The sequence below is a fragment of the Emys orbicularis genome, chromosome 12, assembly GCF_028017835.1.
Source record: "Emys orbicularis isolate rEmyOrb1 chromosome 12, rEmyOrb1.hap1, whole genome shotgun sequence".
NCBI classification, from domain to species: Eukaryota; Metazoa; Chordata; order Testudines; family Emydidae; genus Emys; species Emys orbicularis.
In genome coordinates, this window is record NC_088694.1 from 4,125,930 (window position 1) to 4,138,913 (window position 12,984).

Genomic DNA, 12,984 nt, shown 5'->3' on the forward strand with positions numbered 1-12,984 from the left:
GCATCTTGATTCTAATTAGAGTTTTTAGTTTACAAAATCTGGAACTGAAATAATGCCTGACCAATCTGTCCAATATCTGGGAATTATTATAGTGTTATAGCTTATCCAATGGTAAACCCATTTTTGGCAAGTAACAATGCAGCAATATACTCCTCTTAATTTATGGATTTAATAAAAAATAAATGCCTAAAACATGTGATCCCATCTCCCTCCAATTTCATGATTTTCTCATTTCCTTAATACAGCTTTGATGGTTCCTGATTTTGAGCCACACTATCCAGAACTTCTTCACCGATTGGCTGGGCAGAGCCCAGGTAACACACTTTCATATGAGTAGTGAGATTCTTTTGTGTACCAAAACCTTTGCTGCAAAAGAGACACACAAAGGTACGTTCATCTGAGTGCACAGACATGAGATGCCGGTTCAGATCGGTTTTGTCTCGAAAGAGTTTTAAGCAGTCAGGACACTGCATCTTCTTGTGGTTAAAGTGGATTGTCTTTTCATGCCTATCCATATTTGATTTTAGTGTGAAGCTTGCAGGGCACTTAGAACATTGGAAACGGGCAAGCTGATCCTGGGACACATGATCAGTGAGGCCAACGAGCACAGGTCTGGCACAGTCAATTAAGTCAAAAGGAAGAATCATGGGAAAAGCATGCTCGTGTATGTGCTCCTTCAACTTTTCAGTGCACTCAAAAACCCTCCTGCAGAAACCACAAGTCAGTCTCTTGGTTAAGGTTGAATCCAAGAACAGGCCTTCATTCGTTAAGTCCATATCTTCAGATCTTGAAATGTTTATATCTAAAACAGAAACACACACACGTTAATGACTTTAAGTACAAAATAATTTTTTATTAAAGGTATTGTTCTCTCCATTTACCTGTGTCAGAGTTGTCAAACTGCCACAGTGCTAAAAATCCATCATAGGGGGCCTGCAAATGAAAAGTGCAATTAAGTTAAAATAAACACACACAGAAAAATATTTCTCACCCACCCACCAACCCGCCACTTCTTTAACAGAGATCCAGCATTCTATTCAGCAATAATTAATTTCTCTTCTACAGCTTTTCATTATTAACAAAATTTAGAGATGGAGGTCATAATTTTCAAGTTTGGAGCACAAAGAAGGGAACCTAGATAGGAATTTAAATTCATATTTGGGCTCGTAAGTAAATGTGGTTCTATTTTCAGAGTTGCCTAGCACACACAGCTCCCTTCAACTTAATGGGAACCACAGGTGCAGAGCAATTCTGAAAGTCAGGCTACGTTTATTTAGGAGCTGGCATATGGATCCAGGTACCTAGTTTGCCCTTAACCCTTTACTGCTATTTTTCTTTCCATAGAGAAATAGCCATATCAAGCAAAAGCATGCTCTCCTCAGTTTCTTTTATGTTAAGACTACATGATATTACTGATTTGAATTATAAATACAAGCTGATTTTTGCATAAGCAGTTTGCACTATGCCATTGCATGGCAGATGGTGACCCTGTCTATGGAATAGTGCGGATGTTGGAGTCTGGGTAGGCTTCTCAGAGATTGGGACAGGGTGGGGTGGTTAATTAACCTTTCTTACCATGTGATTTTTTCTAAGGTGACTGCAAAGGAAGAGCTGTATTTTCCTCCATTTGTTTAATAAGGAGGCAAATATCTCGTTCAAAAATATTTAAAAATGTAACTCATTACTGAGAGCTACATATTTTAGTTCAGAAACTTTTCCATTACGGAGAGCAATCCCTGCTTCTATCCATGTTTAAGTACTGAGTAAAAAAGCATACTGGACACCTGCGTGTTCAAGCATCCTTATACTGTATTATAACTCTTAATGGTTTTTATAATAAAAAGCGCACATGCCATTTTTGTAAAAAACACTAACTACTTTTGGATGTACGTTCCACTGCGGAAAGAAAGAAAGAAAAGGGAAAGGGAGATGCAAAATTAGGGAAATATTAGCTCTTAACCCAGCCCAGGAGCAAATCTGGATTTTTTTTTTCTGAAGTTTTAAATTAACTATATTTTGAAAATGTAACTCTCTAGTGTGACATGGCAAAAGTATAAAATACGATGGTCACTGCACATTTTTCTACTAAGGAGAATGTGTGTTAAACCCCCCTAACATTTACAAATTTTTGCAGCTATCTCTTGATCTTACCTGAGCCGAGGAAGACAGCTTTCCTTTTATCATGGTTTCTGGTGACATTTCACCAGAACAGGAGATCACAGGGGGGCTCTGAGTGGCAAGGTGTGATGAAGGCAGCAGGGGAGATGGTGCTTCCACTTTGCCATCAAATTCGCCCCTTGAACGATTCAAGTTGGCACCAGGCCCTGGGGAACACAGGAAACGAGTCTCACCCACGTGAACTAGCACCAGCTGGTGGTTTTAAAAAAGGCCCTGAAAAGGCAGTGAATGAGCACTTGCAGTTTATCTTCTGTCAGTGGGAGGGAACGCAGCAGTGTGGTGATGCCAGGCCTTTTGTGTTTTTATAACCAGCCTCCCCACCCAAAATGCCAGTTGTCTGCATGTGATGTATGTGGTGGGGGTTATAGCTCACAGCAGCAAAATGGTCACTAAAGAGTCACATAGAAGAAAGAAGCAAAAAGGTAGCACAAATATTCTGAACAATTACATCTCTGAAATACACTGCTTTAACAAGTACTATTTCAAACATATAGCTCTAAATTTTCCATGAACATATACAAAAATTATTTATCCACTATCCATATAATTGTCTTTAAAAATTCTGTCAAAGTCTTAAGCCCAACATTTAACCGTAATAAATAAATAAAATAATTTGTTTTATATAGTATCCTTAATCCCAGATCTCAAAGTGCTTTACAAAGGTGAGAAAGTATTACCTACATTTTATGATTGGGAAAGCAGAGAGCTTAAGAGACTTGTACAAGGTTGCATAACTAAACCCTAAAAAGTGTTACATTCTAAACCTCTACTAAAGTTTAAGGGAAAAGAAAATGACTGGCCACTAAAAGGCCAATTTATTTTTGCTGTGCCAGACAAAATAAAAGTGTATCCCTTTGTTCATGTTGTGACAGCAGCTAAATGGTATACAGTACTCAGAAAGTATGTTGACAATCAATGGTGAAAATATATAATGATGTTTTGACTAAGACAAATTGCTATACAAGTTTAAAATTGTTAATTAAACCTTAACAGCCATCTTAATTGTTGCCGCATTTCAATCTCACAAACAAACGATTGCTTGTGAAAAGAAACTGGGCAAAATCATTAGGAACAAATACTGTATATGCATTGTTAAATATGGTATTGTAAACTAAGCTTAAAAAAAGCACAATTTAAAATACTTTACATCCTTTCAAAGGCTTTTCATTCTTATTACAAGAGAGTACAATAATTTGCTGGCAAGAGAGCAAACAAGGTGTATAAAAATTTAGCATAATTTTAATCAAATTATTAAATACGTGCAAATGTTAAGTTGCATGGCATGAACAATTATTTCACAAAAGATACAACTTAATCAAAATTACAATGGAGCATTCCACCGAAACTGGGTAAGAGTCTCTTATTTAAACCACCCACCACAAAACAAAACCGCCTAACATTTTATTAAATACCAAAAAAGATTAAAGTGACTTTAAGATGCCTTGTAATAAGGATTCCCCATTACTTCCTCAGTTTATTTAATTTTTAGTTCATGTGAAACACCACTGCTACTCTTGCACTTCTTACTATCTTCTGGTTTGGCCTCCTCTGTTTTGGTCTTCTGTATTAAAGTTACTCTCACAGTTTAGTTAGTTACATTCAGGAGCGATGAAAAGAGAATATTTTCAAGCTTTCCTTCTATTTAACAATAAACATTGCAGGGCAGCGGAGAATGCCAAGAAAAACTAAATGTAGGCAGTAATGAGGCAAAATTAAATTACTAAGTTACTATCTCCAGTTATAAACAGGTGGATTTCTTGTCTTAATTTACCATTAGAACTTATGTGATTTCCTTGTGAATGGGCAATGGTCTGTGGCAGGTTAAGAACACATGGAGAGTACATACGAATGTAAGAACGGCCTACTGGATCAGACCAATGGTCCATACAGCCCAGTATCCTGTCTTCTGACAGCGGCCAATGCCAGATACTTCACAGAGAATACACAGAACAGGCAATCATCGAGTGATCCATCCCTGTTGTCCAGTCCCAGCTCTGGCACCCAGAGGCTAGGGACATCTAGAGCATCCCTCACCTTCTTGGTTAATAGCCATCGATGGACCTACCCTCCATGAACTTATCTAATTATTTTTTGAATCCTGTTATAGGTCTGGCCTTCACAACAGCCCCTGGCAATGAGTTCCACAGGTGACTGTGCATTGTGTGAAGAATTTCCTTATGTTTGTTTTAAACCTGTTGCCTACTAATTGCACTGGGTGACCCAACTCTTGTGGTACGTGAAGGAGTAAATAACACTTCCTTATTCACTTTATCCGCACCATTCACGATTTTATAGACCTCTCTCATATCCCTTAGTCATCTCTTTTCCAAGCTGAAAAGTCCCAGTCTTTTTAATCTCTTGTCATGTGGAAGCTGTTCCATACTATTAATCATTTTTGTTGTCCTTCTCTGTACCTTTTCCAATTCTAATACATCTTCTTTGAGATACAGAGTAAAAAATATTTTCAACATTCAAATGAATCAGGGGGGGGAAAAAAAATCAGGTTTATAGTATTACACCACTTTAGGTAATTGCACAATCACAGTCCACCGACACAAATATGAGATTAACTGGTGTTCTGATTAAATCTACAATACTGATGCCGATTGCCCTGTTTACATTGCAGCTCTGCATTGTGACTCTAGAGAACTTACATACGGAGTCCAATTCAGGCTAAAAGTAGTCTGAACTTTAGCAAAGTAAGAAACAGTGGTTTAGCTTTCGTAATTCCCTTGCTAGTTCCCTTGGGAAGCTATACTTGGTAATAAATGTGAAGTAAACAGCTTCCCACTTATTAAAGCAACAGCGAAGGCTGATGGAATGGGCAATTTTTTGGAGCATAAGGGGAAACAATATGCCACTCCTGAAAATGGAAAGGAAAGATATGCAGCATAAAATAGATACATAACAACAATTAATATCTACTTGTTTGTTTCCACCAATTGCAAGTATCAAATGAAGGTATATCATTGATGTTTTGTACTATGCATGTAAGTAAGTAAACAGTGTCTGAGTTTAGGTTTTAATCCATTCTGGTTAATATAGTAAGAAATGTTAAGATTATTTTTTTCTTTAAATTCTTTCATGGAAGCAAGACGATTTTCTTAATCAGAAATTAAAACTATCAATTGTCCTGTAGTCAGCACTGTTCATGGAAAAATATGCATAGAAGATCTCAGTGATAGCTACATGAAAGTAGTATCCTCCATTGCCAAGAGCACTAACAGATTTAACAGTAAACTCCTGTAGAAAACTTAAATTGAAATGCCAAGATCATTATGACATGTCATTTTAAGCATCAACTCTCCTCTAAATCTTGTAAGAAAACGTCCCTGCCTACATGAATACCACTTGGGAAAACTGACCACAGTGTAAATGTATTCCTTTAACTTTTAGTGAAAGTATAAATTATTGGCTTCAATGAATATCTAAAAATAAAATATTAATTGGTTAGCCCAAAAGAAAATGGCCCTTTTTACCATGCAATCTGTTGTATAACACGCCTCATAGGAATTGCTTCTATAAACAAACAGAGAGAGTAAACAGGAAGAGCCAAACAGACATATGGAGAACTTTATAACAGACTAATCTGAAAACATGAAAGGGGTCTTTTTTTTAAAAAAAAAAAAAAAATGAGAGTTGACTTCAATCACCAGAAAACTGAAAACTTAACTGACTTTTTAACTATGGAAAATATGGCTAAAGTAATCAGATCAATTTATTTCCTATAGCATTACCTGAATGGCAAGAAATGAAAATAAATTAAATTTTTTTATTACTTTTATTTTTAAGCTGATTTGAATTGGTTAAATTTAAAAGTACTGCATTACCTTCTGCTCAGTTGTTCTAAACACAATATATGAATATCCACTGAAACAAGAATCATCCTGTATTTCCATTGTCCATTAATTGAATATTAGGGATTTCATGCTTCTCTTTCAGTGTCATCATTACAAAAGGTACAATGCTTGTACATCCTTTAAAATTAATGTTCATTTACACAGAATTTTTTACTTTGTTTTGTTAGCTTAATGTTTACAATACAGAACCACAGTAAAGTTGACATGAAACTAAGCCTTTTAGTAATCAGCAGTTCCCTTTACTTACCAAGCACAAAGATTTCTCAGGTTTAAAATCCATTAGAAAAATCAGCAAAGGTATGATGAGCACCTTTATGTATTCTCAATTAGCTTCTTACAACAGTATAAACTATGCAAGAGAAAAACTGAAAAAAACCCTGTATTTCTACAGCAACCAGGGGTGCAACCAGAAATTTCCTAAGGAGGGAGCCTGAGAGGTGCATTTGTGTGTATGCGTCCCCCCTCCTGCACTGCCATGACCTCTTCTCACTCTCCTCCCACAGGAGAGACACTGACTGACTGAAACACTTTTCCCCTCCCCGCATCACCCCTGAGATTTGGGACCCTCACTCCTCCTCTCCCCGTCTATGGCCAAGGAGGGGGGGAACCCTCGGCCCCCTGATTCCCTGCCCTCATTGCATCCTTAACAGTGACAGAGTTATACCCCCCTTAGAAAGCTCATGAGTATGTCAAACAAAGAAAATACACTCTTACAACCTATTCCTCCTTACCTCAACCTTACTCAGAAAAAGGACAGCAAATATTACCAACATTATTTAGGTAATCTTCTTACAATACTATTTTCTGGGTCAGGAAGACAACTGAATCAACAGATGGTTAAGATCCAACACACTTTCTTTTCTTTTTTTAAAGCTTCAGGTTGAAAACCATTTAGAAATGCTTGGTGTTAGTGCACGTCATTTTCAGATTTGACAAGATAGAAAACAAAACTACAATTAATAATGTGGGTTTTTTTAAAGAACTTTGTTCACTGCCTTTTTTTTTTTTTTTTTTTTTTTAAGTTTCAAAGATTTAAATGACAAAATCCTCAACTCATGGGTTTGAGAAGGAAAGTAAAGAACTGAAATAATGGGAGGGAAAAAAAATCCAAAGATCGACTACTAATCTAAATCGCATGTTCTGAATGTATTAGCAGTGCCCTAATCACTTGATACGTTATAACTTATGAGTTTAATCCTAAACACGGATTTAACAACAAGCTATCACTTATGGCTTTTTAACAAAAACAACAGGATATAAAGTTTAATGAGAAATTTTAGTGTATAGAGTTAAATATCACTAAAGAATTAACATTAGAAAGATACTCAGATTGAAGGGACCATTATAAAACAAGTACACTCAAAATTATGACAGCAGCTCCTAGTGATACATTAACAAACAGCAAGGAGCCTAATAAAAAATAAAGAGGAGGGTCCCCTCCCCGCAATTCCCTGATTCAATCATCTGTAAAATGAGTCTCCCCAGGCTTTTGGGCATGGTTGTGGCAAGAACTATAGACCAATTATCTTTTTCTCTTAACTTCAGTAGAAATGCATTTCACTTGCATGAAGACCAAGTAATTAGGGTCTATGTGGGTGAATTTCATGTGCTGGTGAAAGCACAAGGATGTGAAATCAAAGACCTGCCAATCTACGGCCAAGATGAGTGGCTGCAGTGTGGCATCCTCCCAGAGCTGTTACTCTTGCCCATGAAGGCAGAAACTGCGTCATCATGCTATTACTCCTAGAAGCAGTGGGCATGACACATTGTCCATGTAACACTGATCCCAGGTCCCCTCCCTTGACCTGCCCTATTTCTAGCCTCCACCCACCTGTAGGCCTAGTGAGGAGACCCTTTCTATAGAATGCGAGGAGGGCAAAAACGCCCCTGTGCAAACACTCTGCCTACAGGTTCCTCCATACAGTTGCAACAAGAGTTTAGGTGGTACAAAGGGCCATGTGCTGCTTCATTGCAATGGGGCCATTTGCACTCTAGGAGTAGTCTGAACAACAGAATATTCTACTTATTTACTTAGAGAGATTACCAAAGTAAAGAAGTTACCCTACCAATTAAAAAAAAAAAAAAAAAAATGCAAAACATCACCCCCCCCCCCCAAAAATGAAACATAACCCCCAAGCTGCAAAAAAAGATTACAACCACCAACCCCCCTTAGTTTTAAAACCAGACTAACTTCAACAAAAAAATTAATATATATATTAAGATTTGCCATTATGTTATTTGTAATTGCATTGCCACTGCACTGTAATTCATCATGCAATTCAGGTGATTGTTAGCTTAAAGGTGACCTAAACATTTTGGCCTTCAAAAATAAAAAAATCAAAAAAAAAAATCAAATATGTGCTAAATGTTCTTTTCACTTTGTTTATTTGGGTCATTCACTGCCTTAATTTTTTTTTTTCTGGAAGTCTGAAATGCATATACTGCGAATTGCCATCTTTTGCTTTGTACGATGCCCCAGCCAGTGTTCTGCTCCCCCACGACTGAAAATACCATCTCAATACAGCATATATGGTTGTTATTTCTATTTTCTCCAGCCTACCGAAGTTTTAGCTAAAACACTTTACAAAAGACTTCTGCATAGAAGAAACTACAGAACTACCTTACAACACAGGCAAGCATATATACTCAAGTTCTTATTAATGGTGTGTACACATAACCAGTAGAGCATAACCTGAAGCAACCAGGAAATCATCCTATGAACTACGATGTTTCCACATGCTTCAGACTTGAAGAAAGTATGTTTTAAGTTATGAATGCACAGAATGATCACTTTTATCCTGAAAAAGAGCTCCGTGTAAGCTCAAAAGCTTGTCTCTTTCACCAACAAAAGTTGGTCCTATACAAGGTATTACCTCACCTACCTTGTCTCTCTAGCATCCAGGGATCAACACGGCTACAGCAACACTGTAAACACATGTACCCTGATTATTTGGGGATACTTAGCAAATGTACAAGTGACTAGTTACAAGATGCTATCAAGAATTTTCCTTCCTTCCTCAATTCCAATTTTTGTAATCATCAAATATTTAGTCCTAAAATAAAGCCCCCAAACAAACAAGTAGTATCACTCTTTGTGCATAAGCATAGGGAAGTCAGTATGACTATAGAAACTGTATTTGTTCATTATCAAATGCAGAAAATCCAAAGGAAGAAGCAAAAAAGGATTAGGCTTGTTGGGTCTACAAACATGACTACAACTCTATTTTATTTTTAAAATGTACTGGAGTGGCAGTTCCTTCCCACCTGGCTTTAAGATTGATTAATTTGTTATCCAAATCCTACACAGCATCCCTTCTTTAACTGAAAAAAAGAAATATTCCATACTCTTTAAATACGTAAAACCATGCTAGTGATTTGTCAATTAGCACAATGTCCAAATCAATGTAATAAATATCTCCCTAATACCTTTTGTATTTCCGACAATTGGTACTAGAGCTATGCTGCATAACACTACAGACAACAGGATTCTAAACCTCATGGGATGTGCATTTATACAGAAGTTTAACACAGATATAAATAGCAAAGGAGTAATAAATCTAGAGTGACCTGAATTTCCTCCTTTTTCCCTAATTAGTTTTTAAATTAATCTTTAAGCAAAAATATAAAAGTATAAACTTACGAGATAAAGAATGTGTGCCTTTGGGTAAGTACTCGAATAGCAGAGAACTGTCCTCTCCCAGCATGTCAGCTTTCAAAGATAACAAGCTGTTCTTACTCATGAGGGCTGCGCGCAGGTTAGCAACTGTCGCAGCCTGAAGTGCATCATCCTTCTCCGGGGTAAGAGGCTGAGATAGGTAGCTAGCATCACCTCCTAGGAGTGCTTCATCAACATTTGTGTAAAGGTCTGATCTCTCCACTCCTGAATTGCTGGGTTCTGTCACATCAGCACCTATGTAAATAAAAACACCATTAGAGAAACACACAAAGAATTCAAACTTTCAAGGTGAGATATCTACCACGTGCATTTCTAATCTTAGGACTAAACGGCTAGGCACCAACAGTACATAGGAAGAGGACCTACTGGTTTTGCTTTCATAAGTAGATGGTACAGCAGGGGTAGGAAACCTATGGCACACGCGTGCCGAAGGTGGCACGCGAGCTGATTTTCAGTGGCACTCACATTGCCCGGGTCCTGGCCACCAGTCCGGGGGTATCTGCATTTTAATTTAATTTTAAATGAAGCTTCTTAAACATTTTAAAAACCTTATTTGCTTTACATACAACAATAGTTTAGTTCTCTATTATAGACTTATAGAAAGAGACCTTCTAAAAACATTAAAATGTATTACTGGCACACGAAACCTTAAATTAGAGTGAATAAATGAAGACTCGGCACACCACTTCTGAAAGGTTGCCGACCCCTGTGGTACAGAGTTCTGGTTTGGGTCTCAACTTTTATTGTCCATTACATATTTTAATTTAAAACAGTTACACATTTTTACTCAACCCAAAACATGCAACTCACATGCTTCTAATGTCCAGACTACACAAAGATTAAAGCAAAAACTCTGTTAGCGTTTTCTGTTGCCAACCACTAAAGACTTATTCTAATACATGGTGAGAAACAAATTTAGTGTGAGTAACTCTTCCATCCCTTGAGAAAGCCTGAAGGTGAACTGCAATATTATATGACCCATAATCTTGAAACAGAAAGTGCGCACACATTACAAATTACAAGAGATACATCAGAACCAATTCAATTAAGGTTCTCCACCAGATCCTACCAACCTGGGTTGCAGTCTTTGCTGTTGTTCTATCAATCAGGTGGTTACATCACAGCTATCACAAACAATGTAGATGGATAGGCAATATAAGATAATCAATGTAACTCACTGGATTATACTGAGCAATTCATATTTTGTACTACAGCAAGAGTTTCACTGACCATGACAGTTAAGATTTTATCACAGCAGGCTAGTACACAAACTGTTTTCAGCCACTTTAAATTGTGGCTTTCCAGCTGAAATTTTCCAGGCTTGGTCTTTTCCCCAAGATGAAGATTTTGGAAAATCTGAGCAACAACAGGTCTACTACAATTCCACGTGGTCCCTGAGGTCATTCATATTAAAAGGATACCATAAACTACAGTTGCACATCATCTATTATACATGAAGTTTAACATGAGTACTTGTGAAAAAACTGACAAAACAGACCACCTGACATAGTTAATTGCCTCAGAAGTCAAAAATGTAATGGACTATTACAACAATTAGTATAAGTGCAGAAGAATGAAAAGAATATTAGAAAATAATACACATGTATGTAAAGTTGTAAATATTACATTTGCATGTTTTTTATTCTAATAAAAAATGACATCCATACCTTTAGCCATCATGATAATTATTTAAAATATTCCACAAAGGAATAATCACCCAACAGAGCAACAGTGACCACACACACAACAAGGTTAACTAGCCATCAATTCAAAATAGCCAAACATACCCAAACAAACCTAAAACCCAATCTCACACACACAGTTTAGCCATTGCCAAAATCCTGAGCAAATGGATGGTCGGTGCAGCATGTCCTAAAAGTCAACAGATTACAGCTATTTTGGAAAGCCAGCAAGACATCACTGAGAATGCCCCATCAAGGGGGTTCTGTATCTCTGCAGAGTGCACATGTGGCTGTATCATATAGGGAGAGAGGCAGTTTTTCCAGTAGACAGGTCCCAAATGATTTATTACTTTATAGGTCAAAACCAACTCTTTAAAATTCACTCAAACCAATAGGCAGCCAACGCAGATCAGAGTGCTGATGCTGTGTGCTCCCCTACAAGATACACCATTTAACAAGTGAGTTGTAGCATTCTACACCAGCTTCAGTTTTCAAATGGATTTAATGTGTGGCCCCATAGAGAGCATATTATAATTTATATAGCAATTTCCATCACTACATCTCAAAGTGCTTTACAAAGGAGGTCAATCTTTATCCCCATTTTACAGATGGGGAAACTGAGCACAAAGGTGAAGTGGCTTGCCCAAGGTCACAGAGCAGGCTAATGGTAGAGCTAGGAATAGAATCAAGGTCTTGAGTCGCAATCTACTGCTCTATTCACTAGACCACACTACTCTACATTACTGTAATGTAATTTTGAGGTGACAATGCCACGGATAACAGCAGCAAGGTCCAAATCGGAGAGAAAAGGTTGCAATCTCCTGTCTGGGAGCAGACCAAACAACAACATATTGGTCACTGCTGTAATAGGGAGTGTCTAAAAGCCACTGTGTTTTAAATGATGGTTTAAGACAGGGGTCAGCAACCTTTCAGAAGCGGTGTGCCGAGTCTTCATTTATTCACTTTAATTTAAGATTTCGCGTTCCGGTAATACATTTTAATGTTTTTTAGAAGGTCTCTCTATAAGTCTATATATTATATAACTAAACTATTGTTGTATTGTAAAATATACAAGGTTTTCAAAATGTTTAAGAAGCTTCATTTAAAATTAAATTAAAATGTTGATCCTTAGGCCGCCGGCCCGCTGAGCCTGCTGCTGGTCTGGGGTTCTGGTCACCTAGGCCGGCAGCGGGCTGAGCGGGGCCTGCGGCCAGGACCCCGGCTGGCAAGAGTCCGGCAGCAAGAACCCCTGACCGGCAGCGGGCTGTGCGGGGCCGGCAGCCGGGACCCCAGACCGGCAGTGGGCTGAGCGGCTCAGGCCACTGCTGCTCAGGGGTTCCATCAGCCGGCTCCTGCCAGCCGGGATCCCGGCTGCCAGACCCGCTCAACCCACTGCCGGTCTGGGGTCCCGGCCCTGCCCACATACAGTGGGTAACTACCTTCTCCCTGGTTCTGGCCAATTCTCTTCCTCTCTCTGCACTGAGCTGAGGGTGGGAGTGCACTGAATACAGGGCTAGGGGTGAAGAAGCAGGCTGGGGGTTGGGGTGTAGGGTCTGGCCAGGAGCTAGAATGAGGGAGGGGGCTCAGG

At 38.2% G+C, this 12,984-nt stretch overlaps 1 protein-coding gene across 1 annotated transcript in view; it reads right to left on the bottom strand.

The window, feature by feature from the left end:
* ZBTB46 (zinc finger and BTB domain containing 46) overlaps window positions 1-12,984 on the bottom strand; it is a 99,989-nt gene that overhangs the window by 22,652 nt on the left and 64,353 nt on the right. The window contains exon 4 of the mRNA XM_065414338.1: window positions 9,679-9,948. Coding sequence (XP_065270410.1) covers window positions 9,679-9,948 — 270 coding nt within the window. The remainder of the gene's footprint in view (window positions 1-9,678; window positions 9,949-12,984) is intronic.